The sequence below is a fragment of the Acomys minous genome (assembly GCF_964271855.1).
Source record: "Acomys minous genome assembly, chromosome: 2".
Lineage (NCBI taxonomy): Eukaryota > Metazoa > Chordata > Mammalia > Rodentia > Muridae > Acomys > Acomys minous.
The window spans coordinates 139,818,260-139,832,619 of record NC_140484.1 but is presented as its reverse complement, the minus strand read 5'-3'; the positions used below and the strand labels follow the sequence as shown (position 1 = coordinate 139,832,619).

General features: G+C 45.6%; 1 protein-coding gene across 4 annotated transcripts in view; it reads right to left on the bottom strand.

Annotated features, from left to right (window-relative positions):
• Nucleotides 1–2,728: 2,728 nt before the first annotated feature.
• The window catches only part of ZNF143 (zinc finger protein 143), a 35,944-nt gene continuing 24,312 nt past the window's right edge, over nucleotides 2,729–14,360 (bottom strand). For all 4 annotated transcript variants that reach the window (XM_084753862.1, XM_084753863.1, XM_084753864.1 and 1 more), the window contains exons 12-16: nucleotides 12,579–12,806; nucleotides 8,994–9,142; nucleotides 6,856–7,017; nucleotides 4,662–4,808; nucleotides 2,729–3,821 (exon numbers count right to left, since the gene is read on the bottom strand). In XM_084753862.1, coding sequence (XP_084609988.1) covers nucleotides 3,738–3,821; nucleotides 4,662–4,808; nucleotides 6,856–7,017; nucleotides 8,994–9,142; nucleotides 12,579–12,806 — 770 coding nt within the window. In that variant the 3' untranslated portion in view covers nucleotides 2,729–3,737. The remainder of the gene's footprint in view (nucleotides 3,822–4,661; nucleotides 4,809–6,855; nucleotides 7,018–8,993; nucleotides 9,143–12,578; nucleotides 12,807–14,360) is intronic.

Genomic DNA, 14,360 nt, shown 5'->3' with positions numbered 1-14,360 from the left:
TTTGTGTAGTGTCTCCCTACTGTCTTACCTGCTGAGGCTGTACTGCAATGCATCGCATAAACTTTGTACTTTGTGGTTTTGTCTTGATTAATTCTTGTTATTTTTTTTTAAGATTTTATTTTTATTTATTGTTTATACAGTACTCTACCCCCATGTGTGCCTGCAGGCCAGAAGAGGGCACCAGATCTCATTATAGATTGTTGTGAGTCACCATGTGGTTGCTGGGAATTGAACTCAGGACCTTTGGAGGAACAGACAGTGCTCTTAACCTCTGAGCCATCTCTCCAGCCCCTTGATGAATTCTTTTACAGCCTGTGCTTCACCAGCCTGTCACTGTATTGCCTGGCATGGTACCAAGTGCATGTCCCACTGTTGTATGGGGCTTTAAAGATAAGTTTGTAAGGAAAGGTGGCTGGAGAGATGGCTCAGTGATGAAGAATGTGTTCTAGGGGACCTGAGTTCAGTTCCCAGGACCCACACCACGTGACCCACAATTCCAGCTCCAGGGGACCCAGTATCTTCTCTCTTAGGGCAGGCACTACACTCACCCATACACACAATTTAAAACAATACAGTTAAAAAAAAAGCTACTTAAAGTGAGCCAGCAGCCATAACTGTCTAAAAACCTAGGTGTAGTTTTTTGTTTGCCTGTCTGGTTGGTTGGCTGGTTGCTTTTGTGAGACAGGGTTTCTCTGTGTAGCCTGGTCTACAGTGTGAGTTCCAGGACAGCCAAGCCTACCCAGAGAAACTATCTAAAAAAAAATATATTTAGCCGGGCAGCGGTGGCACGGGTCTTTAATCCCAGCACTTGGGAGGCAGAGGCAGGTAGATCTCTGTGATGTCAAGACCAGCCTGGTCTACAGAGTGAGTTCCAGGACAGGGCTACATAAACAATGGCTGTCTCAGAAAGAACAAAACAAAGCAACAACAAAACAGCCCCCTCAAACTTTCATTTACCTACATTAATAAAGGGAAGCAAAGCTCATCTTCAAAGAATAGTATTAATTACACTAAACACGTCTGACCAAGTGGAAGAGAGAGTATGAAATACTAACGTGGCCTGCAAACTACCCAGCTGCAGTGCAGGAGTCTGGGGCCCGGCTCCCCCCTTCCCGGCCCACTGGTCTCCAGTCTCATAGTAAGTGTTGCTCTTTGTCTCTAGGTTTTTCCAAGGAAAAGCCAGTGAAATTACCTGACAGTGAGTAAACCAGATGTTCCGGACAGTCCCCTCATGTCTACCACCACCCTTGCGCCTAACGTGATTGGACCCCTCAGACTGTCCCCCTTATATGAACAACAGACTAGACTGTTGGAAAGTAGCCCTGTAAGATGGCCACACAGCTGCTGGTATCTTAGATGACTACCTGAACGTATCCTTAGAAGGTAAGCATTGGGACATAAACCTACCCCAACACTGCTCAAGGACCTTGTGACCAATCAAGTTAAAGGTCAGACCTGCTTTGTCTAGTTAGTAAAAATAACTTGATTCAGAGCTGACTACCTTGTATGAGCTAATTCCTTTTTTCCCCCTTACATAAGCTAACTTACAGGCTTGAGATCACATACTCAATTCTGACATTGCATTGTGTGTGTCCCTGCCTGCCAGTACTTGTTGCCTAGAAAATACGCTTTTTTCTCCTCAGAAGAAAAACAAAAACAAACAAAAACCCAAAGCCAAGCCCCCCCAAAACCATATATATATATAGCTTTTTGACAAAAAATGACAAATGTAATATTGACAAAAAGTAATGTAATATTGAGTGCTTTTGACATAGCTCACTGTTTTATCATCTGATTAGTATATATTTCACAACCAGCAAGGAAGGCTAGAATCCATGAATGCATGTGTGTTTGTGTGTGTGTGTGTGTAGGTCAGAGGACAACTCTGTGGAGTAATTTCTCTCCAGCTTTGCATGGTTGGGTGACTGAGGTCAGCTTATCAGTTTCCAGGTGAGCATTTGTAACCTCTGTTGTCTTCCTGGGCTTGCAACAGGTTTTGTTGGGGCCTCAAGCCACTTCAAGGTAGAGCTGGCTGTTTCCCCAGGAACAAAAGATTTGCCTTGGCCCAGCCTGGATCTTCCCACACTGGCTGATACTCAGCCTGCTGCTTGCTGACGTGGACTCTTGTGTCAACATGTGCCTTTGGAGGATTGATCTTTGGGAGAACTCCTTTCCACTGCTTTTGTTGAGGCTCACAGCAGCTAGAGTTCACCCTGAAGGAGCATTGCTAGACATTAGATGAGCTGGGAACAAAGACCAGCACTTTGTGCCTCATCTTCTCTAGTAGCCAGTAAGTAGGATGGCTTTTTTTTTTTTTGTTGAAGGGGGGGGGCGTGGGTTAGAGACAGGGTGTCTCTATGTAACAGCCCTGGCTGTCCTGGACTCACTATGTAGACCAGGCTGGTCTCGAACTCAGAGATCCACCTATATTCCTCTCTCAAGTGCTGGGATTAAAGGGGTGCGCCACTGAGCCCAGCTGGACATGGGGTCGGAAACCCTGGCCAGCCAATCCTGGCCTGCCTTTTAGAACTGCCAAGCCTGGGTAACTTGGAGACAATAAATCTTAAAATTTCACAAGACTGTTGAATACAGAGCACTACACTGACCAGCGCTTGTTGTGTGCCTGTACAGGATGTACTCTTTTGTAAAGGGTTATACACTGTTACACTGTGGATCCTGGGCAACATCACTCAACACCAGACCAAGTTAATGAAACAAACAAAACGTATTGTTTTAAAAACTGTTGTATTCAAAATCAATAATAAACTTTAGGGTAAATGAGCTTTAAAACAAAAGCTTAGGAGCAAAAATAAATAATTTACACAACTTGCTAACCCACTGTTTGGAGTGAGTCCATTCCCAGCCATAGGACTATAAGCCTATGACAGACCCGTGGGAAACTCTTATAGTTGATTATCTTAAAGAACAGTAGCAAAAAATCAGAAGGCTGATAGACTCTTTAACAGCCCAAACATCGGCTATCCTTTGCTTGTTTTGAGAAAGTATTTCCTGGCATGGAGTTCATTACAGAGCCGAGGCCAGTCTGAAGCTTATGGTACTCTCCTGCCTCAGCGTCCTTAATGCTGGGACGACAGGCACGACACTCCACAGCCAGCTTCAAACACTGGACTTAATGTTTTAAGTTAAAAATAACCAAACATTGTCATTTCATACACAATCCAATGTAATGCTAAAATAATCAGCATTTTAGCCTGAAGAAGTGTTATATGACAGAGATGGGACACTATAAATGAAGTCTTCAAACCCCGAAGCACAAATCAAAGTGGGTGTGTAGTGGGACAAGAAATCCAGACCCTATGGGGAGGCCGTCCGAAGGTGCGTCCTGTATTCTCTGGGATGGCTCTGCAGGTGCGATTGTTTGACATGTAGAGCCTTCGGCACATTAGATACAGGCTTTTTCCCATGGTAATTTGAGGACTCACTTTGACTCTGTTCAGAGCTTGCGGGTCTTATGGGTGGATTCCCGGATTCTGCCATGTGACAGAGAGTAAAGAGAAGAATTGCTGCCGTGCCCTCATTTCATACTTCCTCGGACACAACGAATCACTTTGGGAATTTATTCCAGGGGCTATGTACACAAAAGTGTCAAGAAGAAAATGTTCTCCACTCTTGCATAACGTGGACAGTGCTTCTGCGCTGTGGGCGGGGCTTGGGATTCCTGCCACAGGAGGTGAAAGGCTCCTTCCTCCCGGTTCATCGCCCTGTGGTTCTGAGCATTAGTCATCCAGCCCTGGCGTCTCTCCTTGTTGGATTCTAGATGCTATTCTGATAGCTTCTTCCAGAGATGGCTGCTCTCCAAGCTGAAACCAGAACACAAACATCAAACATGAACAATCCACAGCCCCAATCTGGATAATCCAGAGAACTGTGAAATGGTAGAAGTGCAATTTCTCTCTGTAATTCTGATGCTTGGATTGCTGGAAAATGAATGTTTTTATTACTTTTTGGTTTTTTGAGACAGGGTTTCTCTGTGTAGCCTTGACTGTCCTGGACTCATTTTGTAGACCAGGCTGGCCTGGAACTCACAGTGATCCACCTGCCTTTGTCTCCCACTTGCTGGGATTAAAGGTGTGCACCACTACTGCCTGGCAATTTTTTTTTTAAGATTTATTTATTTATTTATCATTTTGTATACAGTGCTCTGCCTGCACATACACCTGCAGGACAGAACATCAGATCACATTACAAACGGTTTGAGCCACCATGTGAGAAATGAACTCAGGGCTCTTAAGCTCTGAGCCATCTCCCCAGCTTCCTGAAATATGACTGTTAACTTGATCACTAGTAACATAAAATCAAAATTTCTACACATGAGACAATGGAGCTTATTTAAGCTCTTTTTATGTTATTTTTTAAGACTTATTTATTTATTTAGTTTTTTGAGACAGGGTCTCTCTGTGTAGCCTTGGCTGTCCTCAACTCGCTTTATGGACCAGGCTGGCCTCAAACTCACAATGATCCACCTGCCTCTGCCTGCCAAGTGCTGGGATTAAAGGCGTGGGCCTCTGTGCCTGGTTTATAGTAATGATCTTAAACCAAGTTAGGCACCCAGATGATTTTGCATATGGAATAAACACAGAGAAGGTACAAATAAGGCAAGGAGTTGCCAGTGCTGCTCTGTCCACCTAAGCTGCACTTACCTGAACTGCAATCTGGGTGCCATTGGATGTGGCCACCAAGGTCAGAGGCCTGGTCTCTGTGGTCACTAAATGATGGCTGTGCTGCTGGTGCCCCATTTCTGAAGAAGCCGTATGGAATGCTGCCAGGTCTTGAGCCACTATTGCAACCTTAAGTGAAGCAAAACCAACAAAATACACATGAAAACTTCTCTATGACTAAATAGGTCAAAGTCCATTTTGTGTGAGGGACCAGAGATGTGTAGGCATCATCACTGGAACAGACCTTACGCGCTGTCCAGGCGGGGCTCTTTCATTTGAGGAAGTTAAAGCTTAGAGAGAAGGAACGTACCTTCGTCATGAAGCAAGCCAGTGGCAAAACAGTTACAAGACACTGAATGACACAGCAGAAACGGATGTGCTTTGTCTACCTTCTAGGGAGATGAGCCTGTCCCTAGGTTGTTAGCCAGAGCAGATGCTGAGGAAGTTACCACAGACGCCTACTCATTCCTGACTGTGGATTGGACGATCTTCTCTTGCATTTACAATTGGACTTCCACTGAACTGGGGAGCCTGGGGGGACTGCAGACGTTACTGACAAGCAGCAACCTCTCCTTAGACACACTCCTCTCCTTACACTCATGGATTTTTGCAGTATCTCCTGAAACTTCTAACCAGAGAGGTTAACCCAGCCCCAGTTACAGCTTAAAATCTATTTATTTTTATCTTATGTGTATGGGTGTTTTGCCTGCATGCATCTGCAGGTACCATTTGTGTGCCAGGTGCTAGAGAGGCCAGAAGAGGGCATCAGATCCCTTGAGACTAGAGTTAGAGATGGTTGTGTGCTCCCATGTGGTTGCTGGGACTTGAACCAGATCCTCTGGAATAACAGCCAGTATTCTTTTATTTTATTTAATTTCTTTTCTCTCTTTTTTTTTTTCTGAGACAGGGTTTCTCTGTGTAGCCCTGGCTGTCCTGGACTCACATTGTAGACCAGGCTGGCCTCAAACTCACAGAGATCCGCCTGCCTCTGCCTCCGAGTGCTGGGATTAAAGGCGTGTGCCACCACGCCCAGCACAGCCAGTATTCTTTTATTTTTTTAAGACAGTTAGATGGTTGTGAGCCACCATGTGGTTGCTGGGAATTGAACTCAGGACCTCTGGAAGAGCAGGTAGTGCTCTTCACCTCTGAGCCATCTCTCCAGCCTCAGCCTGTGGTTTTGTTTGTTATTTAAAGACAGTCTAACTGTATATCTCTGGCTGGCCTGAAAATTGCTCTGTACATCAGGGTAGTCTCAGAGATATGCTTACCTCTGCCTCCCAAGTGCTGGGACTAAAGGCATGCACCTCCACGCCTATCTCTTTGTGAGTTTGTAAAAACTTATTGTTAATGTGCTTTGTCTGTGGAAGTATATGCTGTGGAGGCGGGTGTGTGTGTGTGTGTGTGTGTGTGTGTGTGTGTGTGTGTGTGTGTGTGTGTGTGTGTGTGTGTGTGTGTGTGCGCGCGCCCTTGGAGGCCAGGTGTAGTTACAGGCAGCTGTGAGCTGCCTAATGTGCATGCTGGGAACTGAATTTGGGTCCTCTGGAAGGGTAGGGAACACTCTAAACTAATGAGCCGTCTCTTCAGTTCCTCATTTCATCCCGTTGGAAGAACCCAGCTGCTTGAGGTTGCAGTCCTCCCTGTCTGGACAGCCACTCTGAGCTCAGTGTTAGGTGCAGTCTTCCCTCTCCCCAGCAGGGCCTCCAGTCTTTGCCTCACTTCATCTGGAGAGTGTCTTTATGCACAGATATCCCTAACCACATTTGATATACGGCCTTTAACACAGCTCCCTGCTAGCTCTCCCTTCCCTAAGTCTATAGGACAATTAGGTACTGTGTTCCCATTCATATGATAGGAGCGTGCTGCCTAATGCAAATCAAGCATCTTTGAAGTGCCTAACTCCAACCAATATGCACATCTATTCTCGTTGGAGGGCCTCACACACTCCCCAAGGATTAAAAAGCCTTTGCTCTCCCGGAATAAAGTTGTACTAGCTCCCCTCCATTGTGTTCAGGGCTTTCTGAGCTCTGCACCTCACCTTCTGCTCCTCCTGCCTAAAGAGGTTATAAAGCTGGGAGACAGCCTGAAGTTCATGCTCCTAAATAGGAACGCACAGCTCAAGTTCTGAGCACGCAGACAGTGATGTATGTATTGACTAATAGTGAGCCAAAGTAGTTACCTGCTGTCCTTCTGTGCCCTCGGCAGTGACCATAGCAACAGAGTGTGTTCCTGCTGAGGAGATGACTGCATCGTGGGTGGGGACTGTGATGGGCGTGCCATCCTGTGTTACCATGGTGATGGTGTTGCCAATGGCCTGCATGTCTGCTTGAGATATATTGACCTGTGAATACAGCACATTTAGCAATCAGTCAATATTTCTTCTTCATCCAGCAATCTTTTCAAATTTTTTTCTTTTTTTGTTAAATTATTTTTTTTCTTAAGGAAACAGTTCCTCTGGAACTGCTGTTTGCATTGTGGGTGCTTTGGTACTCAGGCAGAAGGGTACCCACAACTCCAAGGGGTGGAACTTTACATATCTTCTATCACCTCGAATCTGCACCTGACACTCTAACCACTACTGTTTCAAAAAAACAAAAACCCTGTCTCAAAAAAAAGAGGGGTGGAGGGTGGGGGAGAGAAACTGACTGCAGGAGGCAAGTTCTAATAAAGCGAGGCAGAAGAGAGCTCCCCTTGGGAGACAGAAGACAGGAGGGTAAAGAGAACCCTAGAGCCATGCGCCTTTCTTTTTCTTTTCTTTTCTTTTTTGTTTTTTCGAGACAAGGTTTCTCTGTGTAGCCTTGGCTGTCCTGGACTCACTTTATAGACCAGGCTGGCCTCGAACTCACAGCGATCCACCTGCCTCTGCCTCCCGAGTGCTAGGATTAAAGGCATGCGCAACCACACCCGGCTTCTTTTTCTTTTCTAACCAAAACTAAAACAACTCTAGTAACTGCTTAAAAATCAGCCAAAGCTGGGTTCTTTAGGCTACTGGACTTACAGCACAATGACAATTTTGGCTCTTAGAGAATACTCAATTCTACTGCTCAGAGAAAATCAAGGATCTTACTGAATCAACTCTGTGAAACCAGCTGAAGTAAATGCCTATGGTTTCGGGTGAGGAAACTGCTCCAGTGTGCAAATTTTATAGACTTTCCATAACTTTCCCATAACTTACTTCCCAGGACGGTGTCAACATGTCCTCACTACCTCGGTCAAGGCTCTGCTGATTTCTCCTTCTCACTCCTGGGTTTAACCACATTCTAGCCCTTCTCTGTGCAGTGCCTCACACACACCCACTAGTTCTGTTTGTTTGAGCAGGGCCTCACCATGTGGAAAAGGCTGGCCTGGAACTCTCAGAGACCTGCCTGCTTCTTCCTTTTCTTCTTTTTTTTAAAGGTGTAGCTGGCAGTGGTGGAACATGCCTATAATCCCAGTAGAGGCAGATGGATCTGAGTTTGAGGCCAGCCTGGTCTACACAGTAAGTTCTAGGACAGCCAAGGATACACAGAGAAACCCTATCTCAAAAAACCAAAACCAAACCAAACCAAACCAACAACAGAACCCAACCAAAGCAACCAAACAAAAAGCAAAAATACAAACAAACAAACAAAACAAACAAAAAAAAGAAAAGAAAAGAAAGCAACAACAAAACAATAAGAAAGACGTATTCATGTACATATTTGAGTACTTTTGTCTGCACCTGAGAAGATGGCATCAAATCCATGATAGGCTGTCAGGTGAGTGCTGGGAACTGAATTTAGGACCCCCAGAAGAGCAACCAGAGCCCTTACGTGCTTAGGCCATCTCTCTGGCCAGGACCCATTCCGTTTGAAGATCACAGTCTCCTGGTCACCTTTGAGCCATACCACCCACCACCATATGGAGTCTATAGAACAAATGCCACCTACTATTAATACTGCATATCATTTTTTTCAGCAGATTATGGAAAACCTGTTGGAGATCTATCACTGCCTAGGAGCGGCAATTCTCAACCTGAAGGTTGTGACCCTTTTGGGGTCTAATGACGCTTTTCACAGTGGTCACCTAAGATCACTGGAAAACAGATATTTACATTATAATTCATAACAGTAGCAAAATTAGTTATGAAGTGGCAATGCAAATAATGTTATTGTTGGGCTCACCACAGCATGAGGAGCTATATTAATCGACTGCAGCATTAGGAAGGTGGAGAACCACCGGTTTAAGTTCAGACATCATGCTTTGATACTCAAGGGTTTCCTCCATGCCGGCCCAGGCTGTTTTTTATCCCAGGTGCAGAGAAAGAGTCACCTTTCTTGGCTGTTAGTAGATACTCACATGTTGAGTCCCATCCTGGGATATGAGTGTAACTTGTTGACTCAACCCAGACTGGGTCACAGTGGCCACTTGCGTAGACACAATGTCCTCTCCTTCTACACCTGTAACATATGTGATCTGGGACCCTTTAAGAACATCATCACCTTGACCTGTTTAAAAAAAAAAAAAAAAAAAAAAGAATTTATTTGACCAACCAATCTTTTTAGACAACATTAGAGATTTTTTGTTCGTTTGTTTGTTTGTTTTTAAGATTTATTATTATTACGTATTATTACGTATACAGAGCTCTGCCTGCATGTACACCTGCAGGCCAGATCACATTATAGATGGTTGTGAGCCACCATGTGGTTTCTGGGAATTGAGCTCAGGACCTCTGGAAGAACAGTCAGTGCTCTTAACAGCTGAGCCATCTCTCCAACCCCCATTTGTTTGCTTTTTGAGACAGGGTTTCTCTATGTAGCCTTGGCTATCCTGGAACTCCCTCTGTAGTCCAAGCTGGCCTCAAATTCACGGAGATCTGCCTGCCTCTGCCTCCCAAGTGCTGGGATTAAAGGCGTGTGCCACCACTGCCCAGCCAACATTAGAGATTTAAAATATGAAACAGGCCGGGTGTGGTGGCGCATGCCTTTAATCCCAGCACTCGAGAGGCAGAGGCAGGAGAATCGCTGTGAGTTCGAGGCCAGCCTGGTCTATGAAAGTAAGTCCAGGACAGCCAGGACTGTTACACAAAGAAACCCTATCTCAAAAAAAAAAAAATTAAAAAAAAAAAATATATATATATGAAACAGTATATAAATTGAGACTAGGCACGGCAGTGCATGCCTGTCATTCTAGCACTTGAGAAGTGGAAGTAGTTCAAGGTCACCGTTGGCAACACAGGGAGTTCAAGGAGAATCTGGGCTGTACAAAGCCTTGTCTCAAGAAAGAAAAGAAAGCAAAACCCTATTTTAATATTCTAAACCATGAAAATAATTTTCAGGAACTCTTCTTAATTCTTCCATCTTCACTTCTGCCAAGCCATGCCAAGCCAAATCACAAGTCCAGCCATATCCACCAACTTTAAGTGCTCGGGTCATGGGCGGTCTCTCCCATGATGATATGCGCCACTGCGCACATACACACTGAGCACATGGAAGGGAGGGACTCTACACAGAGACGTACCGTCTATACCAAGTTCCTGAAATCACTCACGACCGATGAAGGTAATAAAAGAGTCTCTCTAAACATTAACCACAAAACCAGAATGGCTTGTACACACAGCCTGCTAACTTAGTCTTTCACACATGTGACCAACAGCAAGCTGTCAGTACACAATGACATCACTGTGTAAAGACTATGCAATGACTTGTTATCTGGGCTGAGGTTAATCATTTAATAAGTGGTTGGGCTGGAAAGATGGCTCAGAGGTTAGGAGCATTGTCTGCTTTTCCAGAGGTCCTGAGTTCAATTCCCAGCAACCACATGGTAGCTTACAACCATCTATAATGATGCCGTCTTCTGGTGTGAAGGTGTACATACAGGCAAAATGTTGTATACATAATCAATCAGTCAATCTTTGGTTTAAAAAAAGTGGCAGACCAGGAACAGAACTACCAATCTGGGCAACCAGGAAGATTACTGACCTTTCTCTTCTCTTAACACTTGCCCGCTCCCTCCAGACAAGAAACAAAGGGCAAAGAGGCAAAACTTTGCCTCCTCAAAGAAAAATTTAGTACTGTAAGTACTAATCTAGGAATACCAGTATATGAAGGATTTTAGTGTGCAAATCTAGTTAGTGTGTGTTCGGGTGGCAACAGTCATTGAGCTGTAATGTTCTTCCAACATTATTACAAACCCAGGGCATCAGCTAGGCAGTGGTGGCGCACACCTTTAATCCGAGCGCTCGGGAGGCAGAGGCAGGCGGATCCCTGTGAGTTTGAGGCCAGTCTGGTCTACAAAGCGAGTCCAGGATAGCCAAGGCTACACAGAGAAAGCCTGTCTTGAAAAACCACTACCACCACCACTAACAACAACCCAAACCCAGGGCATCAAGTGAGAGAAAGAAATACAAATCTATATTTTTAGAAAAGTAATCAAGCAAGGTATGGTGGCACATGCCTTTCATCTCAGCACCCAGGAGGCAGAGGCTGGTGGATCTCTGTGAGTTCAAGGGCAGCCTGGTCTACAAAGCTGAGTCCAGGACAGCCAAGGCCACATACAGAAACCATGTCTCAGAAAACCAAAGACCAGGTGTGTGCCACTGCGCCAGCTGACATTTGTGTGTGTGTGTGTGTGTGTGTGTGTGTGTGTGTGTGTGTGTGTGTGTGTGCGCGCGTGCGCGCGCGATGCATATGCACGGTGAGGCTGGAAGCTCACAGGAGCCTTCCTTGACAGCTCTCCATGTTATTCATCAAGATAGGGCCTCTCAGTCGAACCCAGAGTTCACTGATCAGCTAGTCCCGTTAGCCAGCACGCTCAGGGAGCCTGTCTCTGGTTTCCAAACACTGGAATTATAGGCAGAACTCTAGCTGACATGTGTGGGTTCTTGTGATCCTAACTCTGGTCCTCACACTTGCTGCTTACACAGCACTTTTGTCATCTCTCAATCCCCACAGCCTAATTTTTTTTTAAAATGAAAGGATTAGCAGTTTGCTTCTTTCTCGTTAGCAACTTTCAAGTATAAAGTATGTTGTTGTTACCTGTAGTCACCATGCTGAACAATGTCTCTAGGACTTATGCCTCCCTCTGAGATAAAAGCTTATACTGTTCAGCTAGGTGTGGTGGCTCACGCCGGTAAGCCCAGCACTTAGGAGGCTGTATGAGGAAGACTACTGCAAGTTCAAGGCTAGCCTGGGAAACAGAGTAGGACTCTGCTGGCGTGGTGTGTGAAAGAAAGAAAGGGATGAATATTGTATGTCTTGTATGTCCCTGAGTGTTAGATTCACTCTGGCACAGAAAATGAGAAGTCTCTCCTCCGCCCCCCCACCCCCCCACGGCAGAACTGCCACACTGGCCAAGAGCTCGCCAAAGTCTCCAGCTCGCTTTCCTGTTGCCAAGCACTCAGCCTTTCCCCATGCGCTCAGCCTGCTCAGCCTTTCCCCACGCGCCAAGCGCTCTTTCTATGTGCAGGCCCCTTGCTTAGACCTGCTCCGCCCCTCCCCCAAGCCTTGCTTCTTTGCCTCCTTCACCCTCAGCTGCTCTCGGAATCTTTCAGAACACTCCTTCAGGAAGCTTTCCCTGCTCTCCCAGACAACACTAAGGTCTCCCTCGTCCACAACCCAGAGCACCTGTGTCTTCCTGCAACAGCTGCCACAGCTGTCAATCAGGTCTGTGTGATCACACAAATCCAACTGAGATCTGAGAAAACAGCACAGGTTATATGCTCATAACTGAACTGAGTTTCTTTCTTTTTTTGGTTTTTCGAGACAGGGTTTCTCTGTGCAGGCTTGGCTGTCCTGGACTCACTTTGTAGACCAGGCTGGCTTCAAACTTGGTGATCTGCCTGCCTCTGCCTTCCAAGTGCTGGGATTAAAGGGCTGTACCACCACACCCGGCTCTCATAATGATTTTCAAACACAAAACAGATATAATTGTCAAATACCTCACCTGGGGGCGGTTCAAAGAAGGCTTCCTGCTCCTCCTCAATGGGCTCTGTGTCATTGTGGGCTGTCCGTTTGTGCATGGCCAGTGTGGAGATCTGTTTGTATGTCTTCCCACAGTGGTTACAGTTGTACGGTTTAGAGTGAGTGTGAACAACATGGTGTTTATACAAACTGGAATATTCTGTAAACCTTTTGTCACACCCAGGAACTGTACAGACATATGGCTTTTCTCCTAAATAAAGAAGACACACAAAAAAGTTAATTTTTACAAGGTAGACATAATTACTCTAGCAGCCAAATCATCTGTAGATATAACACAATGGTAGAACACTTGCTTAGTATGCATGGATCCCTAGCACTGGGGCAGGGCGTGTGTTCAAATAGCACACAAGAAAAAATTCCTTATGGCTTTGACTTGGCTTAAAAATAGCCTGAAAAGAGGGTGGTGGCGCACGCCTTTAATCCCAGCACAAGGGAGGCAGAGGCAGGTGGATCTCTATGGGTTTGAAGCCAGCCTGGTCTACAAAGGGAGTTCAGGAGGACAGCCAACGCTAGACAGAGAAACCCTGTCTCGAAAAAAACCAGAAACAAACAAACAAACAAAAAGCCTGAGTAGCTGGAAAGACCGTTCAGTGGTTAAGGTGTTTGCTTCTCTTGCTGAGTACCAGAGTTCAGTCCTCCACACTCATATAATGTGGCTTTCAACCAACCATAACTCCACCTCCAGGGGACCCAATACTGCCTTCTGGTCTACATGGCACTGCATTCTTATGCACACCCTCTCCCTCATACACAGTAAAAAACAAAATCTTTGTGGGGTTCATGGCACACAACCATAATCCCAACACTAGGGAGGCAGAAGCAGGTGGATCGCTATGAGTTCAATGGTAGCATGGTTGGTCTATATAGGGCGTTCCCAGTCAGTGTGGGCTACAGTGTGATTAAATACATGCACCACCAGGCCTGACTATTTATTACTGCATCTTAAACTCACTCATCTGACTAGAGAAGCTGACCTCCTGCCTCTGCCTCCCCAGAGACAGGACAACAGGCACATTTTCCCATGCTCAGCTCTTCCTGTGGGTGCAGGGGATTGAACTCAGATCTTCCTGCTTGTACAGCACGCATTTATCAGGCGAAGCATTTCTGCAGCCCATGACAATGTCTGGTTCTATAGTGTTTGACTGGTGCTTTCAGTTTTGGGCTAAGTGTCTGGAAGATATACAAACTAATCTCTATTTTTTTGTTTTTTTGAGACAGGGTCTCCCTGTGTTAGTCTTGGACTCGCTTTGCAGACCAGGATGGCTGTGGCCGACTCACTGTGATCCGGCTGCCTCTGCCTCCTGAGTGCTGGGATTAAAGGCATGCGCCACCACGCCCAGCTACAAACTAATCTTTAATTCTTATAAATTAAAAAAAAATTATGTTCACTTGTGTCTCTGTGTGGGTGTGTGCACATGAGTGCAGGTGCCCAAAAAAGGCAAAAGAGGCCATGAGATCCCTTGAGCTAGAGTAACAGGCAGCTGTGAGCCACCTGGCATGATGTGCATATTGGGAAGCAAACTCAGGTCCTCTGCGGGAACAGCGCACCAGGAGCACTACTACTTCTTAACTGCAGAGCCATCTCTTCAGCCCTTTATAAATTAACAACAACAACAACAACAACAACAGGTTTTGTTTGTTTGTTTGTGTGAGACCGTTCCTGGATATCGATCTGGCTATCCTAGAATTCAGGATATAGAACAGGCGGGCATTTAATTCAGAGGTCCTCCAGCCTCTGCCCTGT